Here is a 24,034-nt window from a genome sequence, read left to right as displayed (position 1 = left end):
AATGGCTGTGATGTTCACTGATGAGATGATTTGTGTGGCTTGAGGAGTAAGTTGATATTCTTACTTGCTGTTTTCATTTTACTATATCTTCCATTTATCATCATTCCCAAACTTAATACAAGAATTAGCCAAAGAAGGAGAAATAGGACGCCTACCACAATCTAAAGTTCAACCCATGGTGAAACCAGATAAGTTTTTTCAAATTGATGAAAAAGTTCTGTTACTTGATATTTAAAAGTTTTCTTTGCTGGTGTAGTTTCAGGCTCACTGGGATCCTCGGAAAACGTATCAAAGTTAATGAAATAGCCAGATGCAGTTCTGTCAATCGTAGGTATTGCATCAGGATTACTCGAAATCACTGGAACTACTGGATCCCTTGTCATATTAGTATAGTCAGATGTTACATCAGTGTAGACAGGTGTTTCTAGACGAACTGTTATTTGGGTCTCAAGAGACACAAGTTCCATGGTTTTATTGCTTAGTCCTTCTTTTCGCACTGCAGATTCCTTTAAAGGTGATCAGTCTCTTAGTTTGAACCTCTTGGATAGTTGCAAGATTTGGCCGTCTGCTACATCTTTGGAGTCCACTGGGCCTGCTACTTATTATTGGCCACATGGTGTGGTTTTACCAGGTCGATGGATACAAACCTGTTCTCCTTTCTTCCAGCAAGGGGCGGCAGTAACACTGTTCTTGATCCGTGGATTGCTAGCACAGGTACTGGTTTTCTGTAAAAAGGCCCTACTTCCTTCTTACCCACGATCTTTTCTCTGACTAGATCCCCAGTCTTTGGAATCCAGACAGGCCTTTCTGGGATGGGTGGTTCTCCTTCAGTGATCGTTGGCTTCTGTAATGTGTTGCTTTGACTTCTCCTTGTTTCATTTAAGTCCTACAAAACAGCCAAACGGTCTTTGATATGAAAAGGTTTTTGTTCTACCAATGAACTGTGACGATCAAGGTCCTGGACAATCATTCTAGTACTAAAAAGGATGTCAAATGGAGTGATTCCACCCAGAGAACTTCTTGGCAGATTATTTAGACTACGTTGGACATTTATAAGATGTTTGATGCACCCGTCACCTGAGCCTAATACCCTAGCTGTTATAGATGTCCCAGTTTTTCTCTCCTGTACAGAATTTCCCTCAGGATTGAATGGACTAGAATACCGCAATATAATGCCCAGATTGACCATGGCCTCTTTGTAAGCTTTGGAGCTAAACGCAGGACCCTGGTCAGAATGAAGCGTGCCGACTGCGTATGTGCCGATAAAGACTACCAATAACAGTTTGGGCGTCAGCAAATGAATCTTGAGCATGAATCCACTGTGACCATGATATATTTGTAGTTACCATCCCTCTGTAAGGGACCACAGTGGTCCAGGTAAACGCATGCTAATGGTTTATCTGAAATTAAAAGGGGCGTCTGCGCCGGGCGTTTCACTGTTGAAACCTTCATCTTTTGGCAGATTTCACATTCCAAAACATAGTTTCTGGTCTTTTTCCTCATGCGCGTCCACCAGTATCTCTGTTTTAACAATGATACTGTAGCGGAAACACCTGAGTGTGCAGAGGCAAGCCCTTTATGTGCTGCTAAGATCAGTCCTAATCTATGTTCCATGTTTGGAATTACTCTATCCTCCACTCCAGGGATTCGAGCAAAAGGAACATTATTTGCATCAGTTATATACGAGAATTTGAGTGGAAAGCCTTTTGGTAATGTTTTACCGCTGTCTTTGTTGGAAGCGGTGACAGCCTGTATTATTTCGCTCTCTATTTTTGTTTTAGAACGAGTGATTGCAGCTACAGAAGCCATTTGCAAAGCTGCCTTCGCGGCTTCATCAGCCAATGATTTGCCTGCAATGTGAACGCCATCACGCTGATGACTCAGTGTATGGCTCACGTGAGTATTTCGTAGTTCTTTCTGTAATTGAACTACTTGTTCCTAAAGCAACTTATGCTTGATTGTGCCACCTTTTGCATTGTTGAAACGTTTTCAATCCAGTTCTGCAAGTATTCATTGTAATATTGAACACAGTAATACGAATCACACACTATGAGTGTGGGGAATTTGCGATCGGTATTTTCAAGCACCATCTTGAATGCTTGTAGTTCAGCTTGCTGAGCTGTAAATTCTCCGAGAGATGGTGTTTTTGTGACCGTAGGTCGGTATTTATCATCGCACCAGCGACCTTTAACTATTGCACACGCAGCACTATAAGCTTCTTTACCCCCAATTGCGGACTGTGCTGATCCATCTATATAAATTATATTTTCGTACTGTTCTAAAGGCAGAATCTTAGTGGGCGGAGGACATTCTTGTTCGTATTGTAGAAATTCTTTTGTTTTCAAGCAGGGGTCAAAGACATATTCTACGTCTGTTGCAGCAAGAGAGTTAACCCATTGTATCCATCTTGGATCTAAAGCCTTTGCATTCGGAATGCTTGCTTTTGTCACTGCCTCTAAGGCAGGTACAGGAGTAATGACCATTATGTGCTTTCCCTGGTGCGAGGACTCTCTCAGTCTCTTATGCTGCAGAAGAGAATTTCATTCCAGCTTGTGTGTACAAGTGTGATTTATAAGCAATTGGTACTTTTTCACCTTCATTAGCCCCTTCGATGCTCATGACGGAACGGTTCCGTCATGAGCATCGGTTGAGCTGTGCCCATGACGGAACTGTTCCGTCATGAGCCCGTTGGCTCATTAGAACCTTCAGCACAGCGCGAGAATTTGCGCCGCGCTGAAGGTGTTAAAGGTTAAGTACGTGAATCTGCATCTTCCTGGGATTATTTTGATTACAAGGTTGCGTATGTTTATGCATGTCTGTAAGGGCCATATGTATCAAGCCTTTTTTGATTCGCAAAGGCCGAAATTCGCCGAATTTCGGCCTTTGCGAATCGCAAAAGGCTGTTTTGCATTAATTGAAATGTATCAAAAAATAGCATCTTAAGGAATCGCAAATACTTCTGATTCCTTATTTTGCTAAATCATTTAAGGAATCGCAATTTTGCGATTCCTTAAATGCTATGTATGAAGCATTTTACTGTAGCGAATTCAGCTTAGGAAATCGTAATTTACCACCAACTTTCAGTTGGTGGTAAATTGCGATTTCTTTTCAAAATACACTAATTGGCATTTTTAAAAGTTGCATGTGACGCACATACATGCCCATAGGGCATGTATGTGCGCCATATGCACACACATGCTGATTTTAGGGGTGCAGCAGGGTGTCCTTGAGACACCCCTGCACCCTTGAAATCAATCTCATTCTGCGAATCCACAAATTGCGATTCGCAAAATGAAATGCATTTCACATTCATTCCTGTGGGCCTCCTGGCCCATAGGAATGAATAGGTAATTATTCCTTATTTCCGAATTCGCAACTTGCGAATTTGCAAATAATGAAGATTAGGGAATCGCAAAAAATTTTTTTTTTTCATACATACCGTTTTGCGATTTCTAAATAGCGATTCCTTAAAATTCGCTATTTAGAATTCGCAAAACGGAACTATGATACATTTGGCCCTAAATGTTTTGTTTGCTAAAATGTCTGTTTGCACTGAACGCAAAATTTCTGTGTGTTTTTGAATCCAATAAGTAGTTTTAAAATTAGGTTTTATTAATTTGGAGAGAGGTTTAACCCTTTCTGCATAATTTTGAATGTAAGTTCTTCAGAAATTTAGGAAACCTAGAATTGACTGTAAGTTTTTCAGCGTTTTTGGAGGTTGAAGCTGTGCACATTTTTCTAAAAAGTTGGCTGCCAGGCTTTTGCGTTCACTTGATAACTCGTATCCTAGAAAAAGGACGTTGAGGTGGGCAATTCTTGATTTCTTGAAGTTAAATTTATACCCTTCAGAGGCAAATCCAAGTATAATGGTATTTACTCTGTTCAAGTGCCTGTTCAAGTCATTGTCTGTTAGATAGATGTCATTGACATAAGATAATGCCTCATCATCAAACGTTTGTAGTAACTCTGTTACTCTAGCTGAAAATAACCCTGGGCTGTTCTTGAATCCCTGGGGGAGACGACCGAAGTGACCCTGTATCCCCATAATTGAGAAAGCGGTCAAGTACCTGCTTTCAGGTGCAATGTTTTGACAGAAGAAACCTGTAGAAATATCTAATGTGGTTTTATATTTTTTACGCACAATGTTATTCATAAGTGCAGCACTGTGTGCATTTTTGTACTGCAAAGGTTTTGCAACATGAGTTTAAATGTCTGTAGTCCAAAACTAGACGATACGTATTGTCAGGTTTGGAGACAGGAAACAAAAGATTGTTCATTAACGAGGTGCGTGTTTCAATCACCCCTGTATATTCAAGTTGGTCTAATATCTCCCTGACCTGTTTTTTAGCTTCTTGCTTTACTGAGTACTGACTCTGTGCAGTTCGTTGTGCCTTTAACTGGATTTTATGGTGAGGGGAATCCTCATCCCATCCACATGATTTTTATATAATGCTGGAGTCTGGGCTACAGCCCATTTTCTGGCATAGGTGTATTTTAAGTGAATTGGAATATGATTGGAGAAGGCTGGCATAATGATGTCTTCACCATGTGGGCACTTCCTGACAAATTTGGGTGGCCAGTCTTTTTCAGCTAGAAGAATGTCACAAACCTTAGAGAGCTTCTCCCAAAAGAGTGCTCTTATTTTCCTAGTTATGTCCCCCTCCATCCGGAGCGTTACTTCAAAGACCTTATGGGGTACACTAACCCTGGTATCGGCAGTTTTAACTTGGATGTACTCATTCAAGTCCACTGTCTCCAGATGATCCTTCCAGATCTTGCGAGCTATGGTGACTTCTGCTGCGCTGTCCAGCCTTGTCTGGGCCCACTCCCATTCTTGAGTTGTGTCCTCAAGATCCTCGGCATGTCTGAATTTTAAACCTGCTACCTCCTTTTTGGAGAATTGGGTTTTCATATTTTTTGTACCATCTTGATCGTCTTTGGACTACACGCGTTCTTCCTTGTGATCTGACCGTCCTCTTCTTTCCGATTTCTGTCAGTAAGTCTGAAAGGTACGAGAGGAACGTGTATCAGTATCTTGATATCTATCAGGTTTTTTCAAATTATCCCTGTTCCTGAGGTTATATCTCTTTTCAGAGTGCTCCTTTTGAAGAGACCTTCCTCGGGACTGAGAACGCTTCTCTTTAGAACTTTGTTTAGTATTCTCCCACTTCTTTTTGGGAGTAATGAGAGTGTTTTTAATAAAGACCTTTTCAGGACTTTCTGTTAGTTGGGGCTTGACTGGTTTCCCACCCAAACTATCTCTACCTAGTGCTTCATAGGATTTTTCAATTATTCTGGCCTGTTCATATGGTTGCTCAGTTACTCTTAATTTTTGGCAGATCGCCACGGATGCTGCCTCACCTTTAATATTAGCTAATATTAAAGCTGAGACCTGTTTGAAATCTCTTAGTAATTTCATACCCAGATTTAAAGCAGGCTCTGCCCCGTATTCAATTTGATTCTGTTTCAGGACATCTGGTATAACCGCCATGGACGGAACAACATGTGTTTTTGTGTAGATTGCAGCAAAGACTGTACCCCAAGTGTCACAGTCCTCCAGGTGTGGTGCGATCCCCATTGGTAAACAGGTTGATAAAATTCTGTGTTTCTCATGAGGGGTAGTATCGAGAAATATTGCTTCGATTTGAGTAATTTTTTGAGCTATCCAGAATGGAATTTGTTCCCTTTTTGCAGGCAATTTACCAATGACTGATTGTATAGTCTGTGGTGTGATTTTATTTGTGTTCCCCTGGTGAGGGGTTTGTTGTGGAATCCTTATAGGAGGTTAGAATGTTAGAGTCCGCATGACATATTGAACCAATTGTCTATGTATTTTAAGTAGTTGTTTTAGTTGAACTAATAGTTCCCCGTCTTCCATATCTTCAATGTCAGGATGTAGTGTATAGCTAGCTAGTACCAGCCATGTTGCTCCTGGTCTACCTAGTGGACTGAGCCTGGTAATGTGATTTTGATGTTGTAGGTCGCCTTTAAACCAGAGCGCATGCTCTTGATAAGTTAGTGGAATTTCAACATCCTCGAAAGGAGTGTATTCCATTGGATGTTCCTCTACCTTGTAGAAGTGAAACACATGTGATACTGGATTTGCTTCAGGGAAGAAAATCCAGGAATAGAATACCTCTGTCTGCCGATATTCATGTGCCTCTATGACAAAAATTACCCTACCACCTCTTGCTGATAGGCAATTTGTTATAAGCTTTATAGTGATGGTTTTCCTTAAGTTTTCCAGGATGATTATAGCATCTGAGTCGTTTTGTTGGAAACCTGTAAGGTCAAAGCCCAGTTGGGTTGCAGTTTCTGCAGCGCCACTAGTCTCGTTTTCAGTCATTTTGTTGGCTGAAAGTTTGCAGAGCAAGTTTCAAGGAAACAAAGATAAGGTGAACAATATTTTGGAATACTGTATCCTTCAACGTTGAACAAAACCAAAAACGAATAAATAGGATTTTCGTTCTACTCGGTTATGGCGGATATTTTATCCTTTTACCCACTCCAGACGTCTGTTGGAGTATTTTAAGGGAAAAGGGGTGTCTGTGAAAAGCACTACTGAGATACTTTAGTATCTAGCGTTAAATTAGTGCCTTACCAAACGTTGGGTGCCATGTAGTGTAGTTCCTATATTCCCAATAGGCTCTACGCATTGGAATAATATATCATATAGATTTGACTTAGGACTTATGTCTATTAGGTCTACATCGAATATATTAAACCTAATTGGGAGTGCCAGCTAGCTCAGAGGTCACTAGAAACTTTCTCGAATAAACAAGAGGGATTCGTTTCTGACAACCGCATAAACATGACAACTTTATTTCCCCAAGAATAAACGTATCTTCAGAGTCGTGGAAACAATAGATAGATATTTTACTCAGTCAATCATGCATGCTTCGTTTCATCAGAGGTGCAGAGAAACAGAGAGACGGCCATTTTCAATAAAAGTATTTATTGAACAGTCTTCTTTCTCATGCAAGTAAAGTGAACTGTTACAATCGTAAGACAAGCTGCAAAGTATAATGTATACAGCAAGAAGAGTATTATAAAATAATACTGTAAAAGCATTGTAGGGTTTCTAAACAATAGATAAATACATACATAAATACCAAAGGCTAAATGTACTCAACTGGTGCTTCTAAAATACACCTACCCCGATGTACCTAACCTAAGTCTAGTACGAGGGAAGAAGTAAGTGTGGTGTAGCATAGGTTTAGTTTCTTTGCCAAGAATCTATCCAAGATTTCTCTTTAGGGTCTAATCAGCTCCATACCTTAGTTTAGAATGAAGGAGGTTTTGTATTTTAGTCTCGGGACTAGATTTCCCAACACCCCGCAAGGGGACCTTGGAAACACTGGAGCTGGATTCTCAGCAAGAGAAAGGACAGCTTATCGATCAGTGCGTCAGCTGGAGGGTCGGCCTCCTTCCGCACTTGCTGTAGCAAGCTGCGTCAGGCAAGTAGATAATCGAGGTGCTCCAGACCACAGTGTGTTTGCAAGTGAAGGCATATTTATACCTTGAAGGTGCCTAGTTTGACGTAAAGTCAGGCATAATAACTTTGTCAAAGAACCCCAAGGGAATGGTAGCTCTTTGAAAACACCTTGAGTTCTTGCACAAATCAATAATCAAGCAAGGGGATGTCCCTGACTGCTTAAGCCGATTTTTCCAAGAAATCGTTGTGGCTTTTTCGAACGGGTGGAAGTAGCCATGCCTGTATTTGGACTGCATGGGCTATGTCTAAATATGGTTATGATTTCTATGCCTATATAAGGGCAATGTGAATTGTACCTATGTAAGGGCATGAATCAGTAAATTTTGCTTGGATCCTAAAACACCATAAGACAACCAGAGCAATATTATTGCATCTTTACTTGACTAAGTAGCTATTGATTCAAGGCTGCGTGTTGCACAATCACTGTGCTATCATTGCACTGCACACATATATTTAGAGGTGCAGCTATTTTGTGATTGTAAGTTGAAAGACAATGGGCCTAATTCACAAAATTAACTTAAGACAAAATCCTAAACTTACTACTTTTGGTATTCACAGAATGCACTTACTACTTTTGGGATTCACAGAATGCACTTACTACTTATGGTATTCACAGAATTGATTTACGACTACTAACTTTACGTCCGCACTCGGGCCGGAAATTCCGGCCCGGAGGTGGGGTTTCTCACCTGGAGGCAGAGCTTCCGGCTTGGAGGCGGAGATTGCGGCCCAGAGGCGGAGATTCCGGCTCAGAGGTGAGGATTTAGCCATGGCTGAAATCTCCACCCCTGGGCCGGGGATTCCAGCCTGGAGGCGGAGCTTCTGGCTTGGAGGCGGTGCTTGCAGCCCAGAGGCAGAGCTTCCGGCCCAGAGGCAGAGCTTCCGGCTCAGAGGTGTGGATTTAGCCATGGCTGAAATCTCCACCTCTTGGCTGGAAGCACCGCCTCTGGGCCAGAAGCTCCTTCTCCGGGCAGCAAGCCCCACTTCCAAGCCGGAAGCTCCGCCTCCAGGTCAGAAGCTCTGCCTCCGGGCCAGAATTTCCGGCCAGAGTGCGGACGTAAAGTTAGTAGTCGTAAATCCATTCTGTGAATACCAAAAGTATTAAGTGCATTCTGTGAATACCAAAAGGAGTAAGTTTAGGATTTTGTCTTAAGTTAGTTCTGTGAATCGGGCCCAATATTCTCCTGTGCTACAGAATTCCGTTTGTGTTTTTAATTTATTACAGTGTTAGTGATTTCAACCTGCTTCTTACTTACGCTATTATTGTGCTAGGAATACATTATAAATATACATGCAACTATTCTGCTAATGATTAATCATCATTGCTGAGATATGTCTTTGTGCTAGTATTTCATTAAAGCTAAATTATATCCAGTACAGGTGTCTTCCTCCTTACTGAGTGTACTTATGTATTTGTACTTGATTGACATTGCTTGGGCTGGTTGCCAGCAGGTGGTCCAACACAGTGATGCAGCCTCAAAGCAAAAACTTTTTCAGTCCATGCCCAAGTATTGTCAGATGGAATTCCATCAGGAAGCCTGTCACAGCCTCTTTAAGTATCTTCTCAGATACCCCATGAAGGCAAACATATGTTCGATCAATTGGCTCCCTAGAAAGCCAGTATGACCTCAGTGGGCCTTGTAAGTCATTCAGATGAGTGGAAGCAATAGTCTGAACAAACCTTTTTTCTTTTTCAGAAAATAAACCCCCACAGCTCAGGTTTGTTTCTGAAAAAAGTTTTGACATAGCAGTTTACTCCGAGTAATTTTACTAAAAGTAACTTTACTAGTAGCAATAAAACAAATAAAAAGATGATGCATTAATTTTGAAAAACAATACATCAAATTGTATTGAAATCATACATAAAAAAGTTCCTTTATTGGCCTGATTTCTCAGATAATCAACAAGTGCAAACAATAGAGAAAAAACTAAATGAGCCACCATGTCTAGGAGTAAGTTTTATGATTATCATTATATAAGTAGTAGCAAACGCTAAGTGCAATCACAGACCAAGTAAATAGTTACAAGTACAAGGGAATACAGTAATAAATTTCATTATTAAACTCATTAACATGCAAAGATAACGTTTATGGACAATTTGGCTAGGATATAACTACAAACATATCACATGAGCTAGCCGATGGCAAAAATGGCACTTGTGCTGCAGCAATGTGCACTTATAAACCACAGAAAATCCCACAGGGCAACCAAAATAGATAAAGTGCAAATGCACTGTTAAGCAGGCAAGAGACAAAGTTACGTCCTGATCCCTCCCCAAACCAGAATATCTGAAGTGCAAAACTCTAGTAATAAAGTGGAGGGCCTGGTTGCTTCCTATTCACAACCACTACCAGTAGGAATCTGCTAACACAGAAAACAGTTAGTCTATGCATGTCAGAGTTCAAGGTTTGAAAAGCAAGTACGGCGTGCCGGAACCCCAGACTCCACAATAGGGCTTTGTCCACGCTGCAGAATACAGTGAACAGTAAAACAAGATGTGTTCTATGATCTCTTTTCTATCCTGACATATGGAACATGATCGCTTGTTACCCGTCTCAGGGCTCATCCTCTGTGTGTATAACTGTTCACTGCTAAAGTGCCAAACCTAAATGTAATAAAAAAGTGTCTTCACCCACTCTGGCACAACCTCATAAAGTTAGGGTTTGAACTGAGGGGAGGGTTTTATAGTCAGGAATCTCCCCATAAGACTATCACTGCTCCAAGAAGAACTGCCGAGCCCTTGAGAGAACCTGGCGCAGAGACCCAACACCGGACAACATGACTGCCCTCAAGCTCGCCACCCGAAAACACCACCAACTCATCCACGCCACCAAGAAAACCGCATTCAAGGAACGACTGGACAACAACGCACACAACAGCAAGGAACTCTTCAACATCGTCAAAGAGCTCTCCAACCCCAACGCCGGAAACGACGACATCACCCCTTCGCAAGACCTCTGCAACTCCCTCGCCTCCTACTTCCACAACAAGATCGCGGACATACACACCAGCTTCAGCACTCAACCGACGCACGCCACGACCGAACAACCGCCCCCCACCACCACCCTCCGTCCCCGGACCCCGATCAGCACCGAAAACACCGTCCGCACAATGAACTCCATCCACTCCGGATCTCCTACCGACCCCTGCCCTTATCACGTCATCAACAAGGCCGACGCTGTCATCGCACCCCACCTGCGGGACATCATCAACACCTCTTTCGACACCGCTACCTTCCCGGAGAGCTGGAAGCACGCCGAACTCAGCGCTCTACTAAAGAAGCCATCAGCCGACCCCACCGACCTCAAGAACTACCGCCCCATCTCGCTGCTCCCGTTTCCTGCAAAAGTCATCGAGAAGACCGTCAACAAGCAGCTGGCCGCCTTCCTCGAGACGAATGGATCCCTCGACCTCTCGCAGTCTGGCTTCCGGGCCAGCCACAGCACCGAGACCGCCCTGATCGCAGCCACCGATGACATCCGAGCTCTGCTTGACAACGGAGAAACAGCGGCCCTCATCCTCCTAGACCTCTCCGCGGCCTTCGACACTGTCTGCCACCGTACACTAGTGCAGCGACTCAGCAACGTCGGAATCCAGGAGAAGGCACTGGAGTGGATCATCTCCTTCCTCGCCGGTAGGACACAGAGAGTCCGCCTCCCCCCGTTTAGATCTGAAGCAACAGAAGTCATCTGCGGCGTTCCTCAAGGCTCCTAGCTCAGCCCAACCCTCTTCAAAGTGTACATGAGCTCCCTCTCAGACATCGCACACCAGCACAATCTCAACATCATCTCCTACACCGACGACACCCAGCTGATTCTCTCCCTCACCAACGACCCCGCCACCGCCAGAGCCAACCTCCACGAAGGGTTGAAAGAGGTAGCCGAATGGATGAAGAACAGCCGCCTGAAACTGAACTCGGACAAGACGGAAGTCCTCATCCTGGGATCCTCAACCTCCGCCTGGGACGACTCCTGGTGGCCCCCCGCCCTAGGCAGCGCACCCAAACCAACAGACCACGCACGCAACCTGGGCTTCATCCTGGACTCCACCCTATCCATGACCAGACAAGTCAACGCCGTCTCCTCGTCGTGCTTCAACATCCTGCGCATGCTACGAAAGATCTTCCGGTGGATCCCCACCGAGACCAGGAAGACGGTCACCCAGGCCCTCGTCACCAGCCATCTGGACTACGGCAACTCGATCTACGCCGGCACCACCGCCAAACTCCAGAAAAGACTTCAGCGGATCCAGAACGCCTCAGCACGACTCATCCTGGACATCCCCCTCCGCAGCCACATCTCCGGACACCTGAGAGACCTGCATTGGCTCCCGGTCACCAAGAGAATAACCTTCCGACTCCTCACCCACGCACACAAAGCCCTACACAACCAAGGACCAGGATACCTCAACAGCCGCCTCAACTTCTACGCTCCCAAACGCCAGCTTCGATCGACCGGCCACGCCCTCCCCGCTGTCCCCCGCATCCGAAGAGCCACCACAGGGGGACGGTCCTTCTCCTACCTCGCCGCCAAGACATGGAACTCCCTCCCGACCCACCTCCGCCTGACGCAGGACCACCTCGCCTTCAGGAAGCAACTCAAGACCTGGCTGTTTGAGCAGTAGCGGACCCCCCTCCCCTAGCGCCTTGAGACCCTCTGGGTGAGTAGTGCGCTATATAAATGCTTTGATTGATTAATTGATTGATTGATTGATCACTGCCAGCTTTCGCCATGCATTTATTTTGTATGCTCCACCACAATGCTTTATTTGCAAGAGCCTTTTTTGAAGAGGTAATCGGGGACAGATTGATCCACAGGGCTGTCAGACCCAAACTAAAGTATAATGTTTTAATATGGTCTTGTAGTAACTTACCTTTGTAAATACCAAAAAGTAATAAAGTTAGACTTGTGGTCTAACTTTACGTTTGTAAATCAGGGCAAAAGTCTTCTAATGGCTGAGGCAACTAAGGCTCAACTGACTGACACTGGGCGCTTGCATCTAACGAAACATGTTGGCCAGCTCAAGTTTGAAGGGACAGAAGCCTCACCGACTTACATTGGGACTTCTTCACTTCCAAACCTTAGTTGAGGCCCTTAATTTTCCCTTGTCGACATGCCAAGGAGTTTCTGCTCGAGAACCTTCTCATAACCTTTTGCTCTCTCTATGCACAGCTAAGTAACTCTATTATAGGTGAAACATAAAAAGGATATTACATTTTAAAATCCACCACAGTTAATTGCATAAACAAGAGAACATCATTGTTTTTACAAGCAGGTTAAAACAATGAGTAGGAACATGCACCATATCATAAAGTCTTTCCTACCTTTGCCTTTTTGTTTTTAAGACCTTTTGGAACCAGGTAATATGGCAGGTGCGTTGTAATCAGGCGAGGCGATGGGCGCTTATCAAAATCCACTTTTCTCCAATTATATTCAAGCCATGGAGCACGATCTACAGTTACTATGTTTTCTGTTTTGTTAAGATGCCCTTCATGATAAATCAAACATAAAATCTGTTGTGTCCATACAGTCCCTGCAAAAGTTAAACAAAGTGGGTTAGGTGTTATGTTTATATATTGAGTATTGAGAAAAAACATAATGTTTTCTAGAGGACACTTTTTTGTAAGGAACAACAAATGAACTTCACATTGGTTAAGCAGCCCTAAAGATTAACAAAATGGAGTGCACAAGATCTCAATAAGCAGACCTGCCTTGTTCAGACTCCAGCTCTTAATATTCTAAATAGGACGGGTGGAATTTCTGTTAAACCAGGGGAATCTCATGTAATTTCGGAACTTTACATTATGTTTGCTACTCAAAATTCCCAAATGACGACATTCTCCACATGGCGTAATTACATCCTGTTCTTGCAAAATTTTAGCGGGGAAAAAACATGAATGACTAGAATGGGCCTGGCTGTTTGTTAATGTCACATGTGTTCTTTGAGGTATTTTCTTTAGCGCAACCTGCTTGCTGGCATCCAAAAAGGTTGCCACGATGCATTTCATGTTAAAGTATGGCTTTAAATGCAGGCCTTGGCATAGTTCGCAGAGTTTTATTACGCAAAACTCCGATAAGTGGAAAAAAAACTCCACGGAGTTCCACAAGTGGCGGAGTGCAATGCAAACTGCAGTCCATGCTGATCTTACTGCCACACAGGTAGAAATTCTACCCGAGCTGCAGCTTGCGCCGTCAACTTACCATTCACGAGTGGAGAAAAAAATCTGCTGCACTACGCAGAGCTGAGTTTTCAGCCCTCCATGAGGTACACGAAGTGCAGAGAGCAGAAAACTCTGGAAACTCTGTGAACAGAGTGGAGGTCACAAACCAGGGCTAGTTAAAGGCTGATTTTGCTTTTTGAGTATTTTGCTGTCATTTTTTAGGAATTTCATTTGATTAAGAAAAATAAAATTGCACATCTCTAATTCTGATATCCCTGCATATTAACGTCAGTGGAATGGAAGCTTCATAAACAAATATGTGGTCCTTGCTGATGATTTAGTAGCCCTCAGTGATGGCAATGTTGATGTCCGGTCCGGAACAGAGGTTGGTCCTGGTAGGTGATATGGCATCCAGGGTTGATGGTGAGGAGGGTGCTCGCGTCGTAACGGTGGGGTGTCCCAGAGGAAGGGTGCTTGGTGCTGAGTGCGTTCCAGGGGCAGACGGACGCAGACAAGATTGCCTATGGCTAGCCTTTGGCACAGGAGACATCCATTACAACACAGGCATTACATCGTAATGCCTTCACAACGCACCCCAGCAATGCAAGTGCATTTACATCACATTCCATAACGCATTGTGAGGTGAGTAATGGGATATTTTTAAGTTTTAGGGTCGGTATGGGTTTTGGGTATCAGAGATTAAATTTGGGGTGAATTATGGGCTAAAATTTGAAATTTGAGATGTGATTTTGGGTCAATTATGGCAATTGGGGGGTGTATTTGGGTCAGATATGATTTTTTGGGTGTGTTTTGGGGGCTCAAAATGAATTTTAGGGTTCAGGGTTTGCTTTGGGGTGCAAGGGTCAGTTTTAATGTTGCACTTACTGAAGTGGGAATAGTAATATTTACATCTCCGCTATCCAACACCTTCCCTACTGTTGCATATGCCTAGTATTTGTATGCATTGTAATGGAGTGCGATGTAATGATAGGCGTCCTAACTTCATATATACCTTTGGCACAACAGTGGTACGCCCGCTGCCCATGGCAGCATAGCGGGCGCCATTGAGAAGTGCTGCGGGAGGGACTGGACAGCTGGGAGGTGGGAAACACCTGCAAGGACATTGGTTGGGGTGTGGATTCAGAGGTGTGTGTGTGAGCGGGTGTTGTAAATTTTTAAATGAGAGAAATCTTACCTCAAGGCATGGTCCTGTGTCTTCGTTGCTCCTGCTCTCCTGAGTCTGCTAACAGGAAATAGGCAGCAAGGCTCCTTCCCCTAAGTGATTTACAACACTGCACTGCAGCGTTGGGATTGGTCTTTGGTGCTGGGACAAGGCGTTCAGTCAGGGGCTGGAGCGGTGGGCATTTTCTCCATGTTCTCCATGCAGGCTGTAATGCAGCTTGCATTGTGAAGAGGACAGTGCGCACGACTGCTTTGGGTGATCTGAGTGGACCGACCTAACAGTCATTATGCACTTGAGTGGGCATGCCACTCTGCCCCTGCCCCGCTCCATGAGTGGAGCAGTCCTACCCACCCTCCCACCCGCAAAGAAAGCATAGCACTCTTATCACTATCAGGAAGTTATCATCATGTGATGATTTTTCCTCTTCTTGCACTGCTTGAAAGCAGTGGGACAACACTCTTCCGCCATAGTGGATGAGCCACCACCTGGGGGGGTGTCATCTACAGGTGCTAAGCCTGGGCGACTCGACCCCGGGCCTCCTCCGCTACGCGTCCCACCTTCTCCTTACCTGGACATTGACACCATGGCACAATCCACTGCACGCTCTCCAAATCTGTGACTCAGCCATCAGGAGCCTCAGCCAGGTGGGATTTCACAAGTCTGGGTACAGCAGTCACCAAAAAGTCCACTGGTGAACCTCCCGGTGCAGTTGATGCAGAAGGGCCCTCTTAGGCGTGAAGTTGCAGCGCTTCAACCACCCAAGTTCGGTGCAGCTCAGGGGTCTCACCCTCCACAGCGTCTGGCCAGCTCAAAATCATCGGGCCTGTGATTCAGTGAGGCACTGCCCACAATTGGTAATCCCCTCAATGCACCCCAGTGTAGTGGTGGATCATAGTATGCAATGTAGACCTCCCTTCGTTTGTGTGCAGGAGCGCCTCTACCATTCACAGCTCCAAGGGGCTCAAGGCGGTCTTCTCACACAAGTCAGTAACATGTCTCCATGCGACCTGCCAAACTTCACCACCAGGTATGGGTGATTGCCGGGCCTCAATGAACACTGCCACGGCTCATTGACTCCACAGCTCCTCCTCATCCCACTCTAGGCTCCACAAGTAGGTCCAGCAAGGCATCCAGGCTCCAGACACAGATCCAGTGGGGCATCAAGGAAATATTAGGCCAGAGATAGGCCGATAATTGCTAAGCTCCTTAGGATCAGAAGATGATTTCTTCAAGATAGGCCTGACCAGCGATTTTTTCCAGATATTAGGGAAGTGTCCTGCGTCCAAGATGTTGTTGAGAAGGGGTGCTAGGTGGTCAGCAATAATGCTAGGTACCGTGTGAAGAACTGTGACAGGACAGGGGTCCATTGGAGATCCTGATTATGTTGACATTATACGTTTCTTGACTCGTTCTGGCGTTAAGGAGTTACATTTTTGTAAATAGACCTGCATGGTTGCCCCATCTTTGTTAGGCCCATCTGGATTAACTCCGGCCTTGCAGTTAGAGAACTCGTTGTAAACCTTTTTCACTTTATTGTGAAAGAACTAATGATTGTAAATGCAGCCACCTAGTTATGCTAACTGAAGCATGCCTAAAGTAATGCTTTTTTTTATTCAAAAAAACTCTAACACATCTGTGATGCAATGTACAGCACACATACACATCGGGAAAAGTTTTAAGAGGACCCCTCCTGAAAAAAAATGTTTCCCTGATCGAACACACACATGCTGTTGCACTATGGCACAGGGGTATATGGGTTGGTGCATGGCAGTCAAAACTGCACCAGCTCAGGGAGAGAGGAAAACTGTTCCACTTCTTAGTAGATATGATGATATTCTGCACACGCTCTTTCACATAATGTAGAGCAGCAAATTAATTTGTGTTGCGTTCCTTTTTTAGTAAATCTGGGGTTTATAGTATGAGGGATTGTAGATTAAAATAAAATGTTTCCCTTTTTATGACCTGCAAATTATTTACTATTATGCCACATATATTTTCAGGGTGATATTGTGAGAAAAGAAAAGTAGGCTAGTAAAGTTGCATACATAATTCCTGAATGATGTAGGTTTTGTAAAGTTCTTTGTAGATTTCCAATTTCGCATTGGAGGGTCATGACTAATTTTTCTCATTACATGAACAGAACGACTTCGGCTGAGCCATGAAAAGTGTTACTTAAAGTGTGACACATAAGCACCCGGAACGTTTAGTAGCTCTCCATTTCACAATTGCAACCAGTACCAGAAGCGGAGGGTCTTTAACATTTCATAAATGCCTGCTGCTTCCGAACTATCAGGTCTGCCTAACAGCTTTTTTTGATTACATTATATTTGTGATTACGAGCGCCTTGGTTTTCTTACAAATATTGTACTATAGGTGGGGCTGACAGCATGGCTTCTTAACAATAAAGGAAAAATGATTAAGATAAATAACCGAATATTTGTAACAACCAACAACCAAGGAAATGTGGTCTTACCAGATTTTGGATATGTGACTAAAAATGCGTCAGAGTCCCTGATTGGAAAGTGTTCCAAGGCGTCTATTTCTTCGGGTGTAATCATCCCTTCCACAAAATGGATTCCTCTGTGCTGAAATAGTTTATCAATAGACGGCTTATCTACTTCCTTAGCCATAACTCAAGGAGCTGAAAGATAAAGACAAAATATGTGTCATTGAGAATACACCCAGCAAAGACTTTTGTTTGGTTATTCAAAGAGCACATTACGTTAATAGGATAGTTTAAAAAAGGGACTTACAGGACTCCTGTTTTTTTTGCAAGCTGTGTGCAAAGATAAACACAAGATTGGGGCAATCCGAGCCCTGGTGCGGCTAGGTCTCTTGGTAAAAATATTCTGGTAGAGTCGTCTATGTATAGCCGACTAAGTATGAACAGACCCCAGAGAATCGAGTTTCCTACCAACACCCTAGAACAGAGAGGTGGTGAGTAGGGGTGGATGGGACCATGCTGCGCCAAGATAGATGGCGGCACTCTAAAGGCCTTGCCGACAGTGGTGGAGACTGGACCTGACTTGGCTGTGTTGGCCACAAGCGCAGATATGCATGTGGCTTCGACCCTGTGGATGATGAGCTGCCCACACAATTTATTGGGGTTTTTCGAATTTTGTATCTTATACAAACACTGTAACTTATGAAAACATAGGTAGATGATGTATTCAGAACAGTGGTATGTAGTACAATTACATTTAAGATTCAATCGACGTTATAATTCGTTAAGCAAAGCGATCTTGCAACGTATTGTACAGTGAATAGACAGTTCAACTGTTATTGTAGTAGGCTGCTTAGTTACATATCCATTTGTATTAGCATTATACCTAAAACTACTTACTGTTCCCTTCCCTCCAACTCTCCCAACTCTGCTGGTCCCACCTCGGCACATGTGATTGTCATCTGATTCCATCATGTTTTCCCTTATTATTTCACATAGAGTTAGCCCATATTTATGTGGTAATGTTACGCAACAGAACTATACTTAGGGTTGTGTTATTTGTGTGTTTTATTTTGTGTGTGCAGGGACTGGCCTGTTGTTCATAACTACACTTGGGCTGTGGGGACAGGTGTAGATTCGAGTGACTTAAATACTTCCATTACAATGTCCCATTCCATTGATATAGGCTTTTTAGGTAGGCCCCAGGATTCCTCACACCTGATGGCCGCGCTTTCTGTGCTCCCTCACCTCACCACTTCCCCGTGCCAGGTGTACTCTGTTGGGGATCTGGCTGACTTCTTTTGCACCATCGCATTGTTATGCAGCGTTTTGCTATCGCTGCGCTAGGTCAGTAAAGCGTAGTTGCACTTTCTGTGTTTTCGAGCGCTGAGTCATACCCATCAGACAGCAGACATCTGTTTCCCGTATGAGTAGGCCTGTCGCCAATGTAATGCTCGTGATTACCTTCTCCCAGAATTTGCTAAGCACCGGGCATGACCATAGCATGTGTAGGATATCGGCTTCTGCCATTCTGCATCTAGGGCAAAGGTGTTGCGTATTTGGAAACATACGTTGCAGTCGGTGCAGGGTGAGGTAGGCCCTATGTAATATTATGTACTGAATGAATTTGAATTTCGCATTGCGGGACACCTTTTTGGGGTATTCTAACAGCCCAGTCCATTCTTTTTTGGTCAACTCTCTCTCTAGATCCTTGGCCCATTTGTTGTGTACGTTTGAAAGGGGGATCCCTGTATGTACCCTAGTGCCTCTATACAGCCATTTTGTAAGGTGGCACCCTGCCTCCATTAAGTAAATTGCATGCAGCAATTCATGAGTTGGGGGTTCCACACTTAATGGGGCCCAGTGTTTCTTGGAGTGGGAGAGTATTGCTGCGTGTGTTAAAATATAGGTTCCCTGGTACCCCGTGTATCCTGGTGACGTTCTCGTGATTCATTAGGGCTCCGTCTTTGAACAGCGCCCCCACTGGGATGTCTCCTCCTTCAGACCATGCGAGGATTCTGTGTTTAGGGATTAGTCCCATTGGTGTGGGAATACCTAGTAGTGATGTATTATCTGTGTACGGGGGACATCTGCGTGTGTAGTGCAGTGTCTTTTTCCAGTATGCGAGCGCAGTGTGCCGTTGTGCCAGTGCGCCCAGGAGTATAGTCGTCCAAGGTAGCAAGAGTGTGTGCCATGTATCCTAATTCGTGCAGATTGTGTCCAGCGAGCCAATACGACAGCCATTGAAGATGGCTCGCATAACAGTATGCATGGAGATCAGGGGCTCCCAGTCATCCTTTATCTGTGTCTAGTTGTAGTTTAATTAAACCTACCGTTCGGCGGCCCGTTCCCTATAACAGCTCAGATATTAGAGTGTCCAGTGATTTAAAGACAGGAGCGGGGATTATGACCGGCATGGTTGTTAAGAAATATAAAAGTCATGGGAGGACCACCATTTTGGATATAGCCACTCGCCCCATCACAGAGATGTGGCAGCGATGTCCAGAAGGGTATCTGTGATCTAAGTGCCCTTATTTCTTTGGTTAAATTACCCCTTATTAAGTCTTTTGAGCTTCTATAAATTTGAATGCCTAGGTATTTGAAGGTGTGCTGCACTACAGAGAGGGAGAGTTACCCAAATTGTATCACTTCTGGGAGGTCTCCAGGGCGGAAGAAAAAGGCTTCGGATTTTGTGAAAATATCCCCTGTGTCGGCTCTAGGGCGTTAACCAGGTCTGATGCCTATCTGTTCTTCGTATGACCGTAGCTTAATGGCCAAAGGTTCTAATGCCAGCATAAATAATAGTAGGGCTAGGGGAAAACCCTGCCATGTGCCTTTGCCAACCGGGTATGCATGTGAGATGTGACTACCAGTGCGGGCCCTTGCTGTAGAGGCTGAATATAGGAGCTGTTCGCATTTGTTATATGTTGGTGGTATGCAAACGTTTACAAGGGCCCTGACCATATAGTCCCATTAGAGGGTGTCAAATGCCTGCCTCAGGTCTTGTGTAATGCAGCTGGTGTTATGGTGATCTACAGACATAGATTTAATTACGTGATAAAGTCTCCTGATATTTAGTGACGTGATACGCGCTGGTACAAAGCCTCATTGATCTGGGTGGATTAACTTGTGTATGTATGGGAGTAGGCGACGTGATAGAATTTTGCTGAATATTTCATATTCGGTAGAAAGGAGTGATAGGGGCGATACACCAAGATGGCTGTTGCCACATGACCCGGCTTAGGGAGGGATATTACTATGGCCTGCATTGTAGTGGAGGGTAGTGACCCTGTGTCCATCACATATTGGTATAGTCGTTCTTATTGTGGGATCAAGGCGTTGGAGAAAGTATCAATGAATTCTATTGGTAGGCCTTCGAGGCCCGGGGCCTTGTTTTGTGGCAAATCCTAGATAGCTTCTTTTGTTTCTGCTTTGGTGATGGGGCCAGAGAGATCGTCTTGGGCTGCACGGCTCAGCCAGGGAATTTTAGGTTATCCAGGAATGCACTGAATGAGCCATTGGCTAAGTGTGGGGGGATTGGTATAGTGATTGGTAATATTCACAAAACGCCTTGTAGATTTCCCGCTGGGTGTGCACAATGTCCCCTCCCAGAGTGGTTACTTCATGTATTGTTACAGGGGAGGCGTGTCTCGTATTATTCAAATTAGCAGCGTACCTGCCTTATCTGCCTCTCTGTCTGGGTATATAATTTGTAATGCACTTGTCTAAGGGTTTCCAGCAGTTCAGAATGTTTAATGCGAACCTCCTGTAGTTGTGCTGTCTTTGTGGGGTCACCTATCTCTTGTTGTTCTAATTTATTATTGGTGTTTTCTACTGTTTTGAGAATATTATGTATTTCTTGCCTGGGTCCACCTGTGGTGCTTATGGCTATGCCCCTTATCACAGTTTGGAATGCATCCCATTCTATGTGGTGCATGTAGGCCGTACCAGCATTTTCTGTGAAGTAGTTTGTTATACCCACTGCCCTTCAAAAGACCGAGACTTCTAGCATTTGTGGCCATAATTTCCAGGTGGGGACTGGGGTGGCGATCCTGCCCTAGGCTAGGGTGATCTCTAAAGGGTTGTGGTCCAGAAAAGTCTTTCCTAGGTATGTGGCGTGTGCGATTTGTGTAGTAAGAAGGACCGAGCAGAGTATTCTATCGATATGGGTGTGGAGCTGATGTGTCGAGGAGAAGAACAAATACTCTCTGTTGGACGGATTTTTCAGGTGCCAAACGTCCTCTAGTGCCAAGTTTTCTGTCTATTTGCGTAGTGCCTCTGCTTGTTTGATGGATCCTGCTCCTTTAACTGGGGGATGGGAACGGTCTATGCTTATATCCATGACAGTGTTGTAATCCCCACCTAATATCCACGGGTGAGCAATCCACCCCGCTAATTCTGAGTTGAGAACCATGAGGAACTTTTCTTGGTCGAAATTCAGGGCGTAAAGGCTTCCCAGCACTACCTGTGTTCCATCCAGTGTGCCTCAAACTGATATGTATCTCCTGTGTGGGTCTGTCCGTTGTTCTATTGCCTTAAACGGAACTCCGTTCCTGACCCAGATTGTTGCCCCTCTGGCGAATGCGGATTATGATGTGGAGAATACCTGGCCTCTACATTTCTTACGTAATTTAATTGATTCAGCTGCAGTAGAGGTGTTGCTCCTGTATGAACACTACGTGTGCCTTGCGTCTGTTCAACTGCGCATGTATTCCATGGCGCTTATGTATGGACCCCAGTCACTGCACGTTCCTCATGATTATATTATAAGTACACTGCATGAGTACATGTTGCTGTATCTGTCATGCAAATGCATTGGGTGTGACAGATTAGACGAAATGTGGTGTAGTTTGTGGAGCGGACCAGATTCCAAGAGAACACAAACTATCACATTGACTGCACAGTCCAGCACTAGAACTGTGCTGGTCCAAACTAGATACACAACAGTGTGAGTATTTAATGAGTACTTAGTTGCTATCGCCATTAGGGGGGTGAGTTCTAGTGAGCTGGCTAGTGAGATTAGTGACACTCGAGGTCACCGTGGCCCAGACCAGGGGTGATTATCAGTATATCCAATTCGAAACTGCGAGAGGATGTGTGCGCTGCTATCAGCAGACAACTTTAGGTTACCTTAGAGAGTGTTCTGACTACAGATCTCTGACCTCCCCACCTGATGACACTTCATCCCAGGAAGCACTCAGCAGTTTGAGGTGTCACAGTTCTAAATAATGCTAGGCTATTCTTCGAGTCGGGGTGGACAGTGTTCTTATTTGAGGAGTCCGATTTTGTGTGGTGGTTACAGTCTCAAAATGTGTTTGCCGCTGCTAACGCCTCCGTGAGCCCTTTCTGAACTTGTTCTGGAGTGGGGTTCCCGGACTGGGACTCATTGATTGGTTTGTTGCGGTGTGATTGTCGATTCTGAGTGCTTCTTGGAGTCTGGGGGATGTTTTGTGAGGAGGACTCAGATTTTGTCGGGGTAACATGATCCCAACCGTTCTTCTGCTTCTTCTGGGGTGTCAAAGAACTGTGATTTTGGTCATGAATGACCTTTAGTCGGGCTGGGAACAGCAGAGTGTACTTAATGTTCAGGGCTCTGAGCTTCTTTTTGACCTCTTGGTATAAGGAACGGCTGCGCTTTACTAGCATGGTGTAGTCTGGATACAGTAATACCCGTTGGGTCTCATAGTGAATTTGGGACCTTTCTGTGGCTTTCTGTAATAGAAAGTCCCGGTCTCTGAAGTTCAAAATTCTGGCAATCGTAGGGCATAGTTAAGCCTCGGCTGTCAACCCACGCATAGGCATTCTGTGTGCTCTTTCTACGAAGAAAAAATCCGATAAGCCCTCTGGGGCTACATGGTCTCGAAACCATTGTTCCACGAACTTAGTAGCATTCTGCTCTTCACAGCGTTCTGGCAGGCCTATGACTCGGACATTGTTCCATCGGGTCCTTCCCTCAGCATTGTTGACTCTGTCCTGGAGTCCGGACACTTGTCACTATAATTGTGTTCGCACTCCATGATCCTTCTGCTGTGGTAGGATCTCTGCCATTGTGAGTTTGTTGTCCTTTACAGTGTATGCCAGTTTGGCGTCATCTGCCTTCAGGAGGGTAAACTCAGTGGTTAGGGTGCCAATTTGTTGCTCAATAGATTTCCTCAAGTCTCTCACCTCCTGTAGGATTAGATCGAACTTATCCGGGATGGCCTCTAGGTTAGTGGGTAGGATACAGTTTGCTAGCTGGTTGGGAGGTCCCTTTCCCCCAGCTGCTGTGCGCCCGTAGTGTTGGTGTCTGGCACTTTTCCTTTGGGGTGCCCCATCCAGTGGTTGTATTTTGTACTCAGGGTCCAAACAATGTTGGATCTACTCTAATGATTTCGTCCACCATGACTGATAATTCTCCCTCTGTAAAATTGAGATTTCTCCTCTCTGCCATTAGCAATAACACACAAATTAAATAAATGTTATGCTCCACAAGAAACTAAATGAAAGAAGATGTAAAGGACAAGAAAAAGCCAAAAAATAAACCTGACTTAACTGGCGAAATTTCAGTTTGAAAATGTAGTGGTGCAGTAGAATGGCAAAGGATCACGGTATGAAATGGAGTGTGTTTTATAGTGTGGGATGCAGGTGAACATAATTAGGCAAAACACATTAGGTGTGTGATGCTAATATCCATCCAAACGCCGCAGAAATAGACCAATGTTAAATTCATTCTGTGACAGAATCCCTAAATCTTTATGCTCGGCACTTTCCCGC

At 44.5% G+C, this 24,034-nt stretch overlaps 1 protein-coding gene across 1 annotated transcript in view; it reads right to left on the bottom strand.

The window, feature by feature from the left end:
• LOC147707973 (amine sulfotransferase-like) overlaps nucleotides 1-24,034 on the bottom strand; it is a 442,169-nt gene that overhangs the window by 405,323 nt on the left and 12,812 nt on the right. Inside the window, exons 2-3 of the mRNA XM_086926784.1 lie at nucleotides 17,312-17,479; nucleotides 12,819-13,027 (exon numbers count right to left, since the gene is read on the bottom strand). Of these exons, the coding sequence (XP_086782910.1) occupies nucleotides 12,819-13,027; nucleotides 17,312-17,468 (366 nt within the window). The 5' untranslated portion in view covers nucleotides 17,469-17,479. The remainder of the gene's footprint in view (nucleotides 1-12,818; nucleotides 13,028-17,311; nucleotides 17,480-24,034) is intronic.

This window comes from Lissotriton vulgaris, chromosome 6 (genome assembly GCF_964263255.1).
Source record: "Lissotriton vulgaris chromosome 6, aLisVul1.2, whole genome shotgun sequence".
Lineage (NCBI taxonomy): Eukaryota > Metazoa > Chordata > Amphibia > Caudata > Salamandridae > Lissotriton > Lissotriton vulgaris.
Note: the sequence above shows the minus strand (reverse complement) of the source record. Positions and strands in the feature narration are given on the sequence as shown.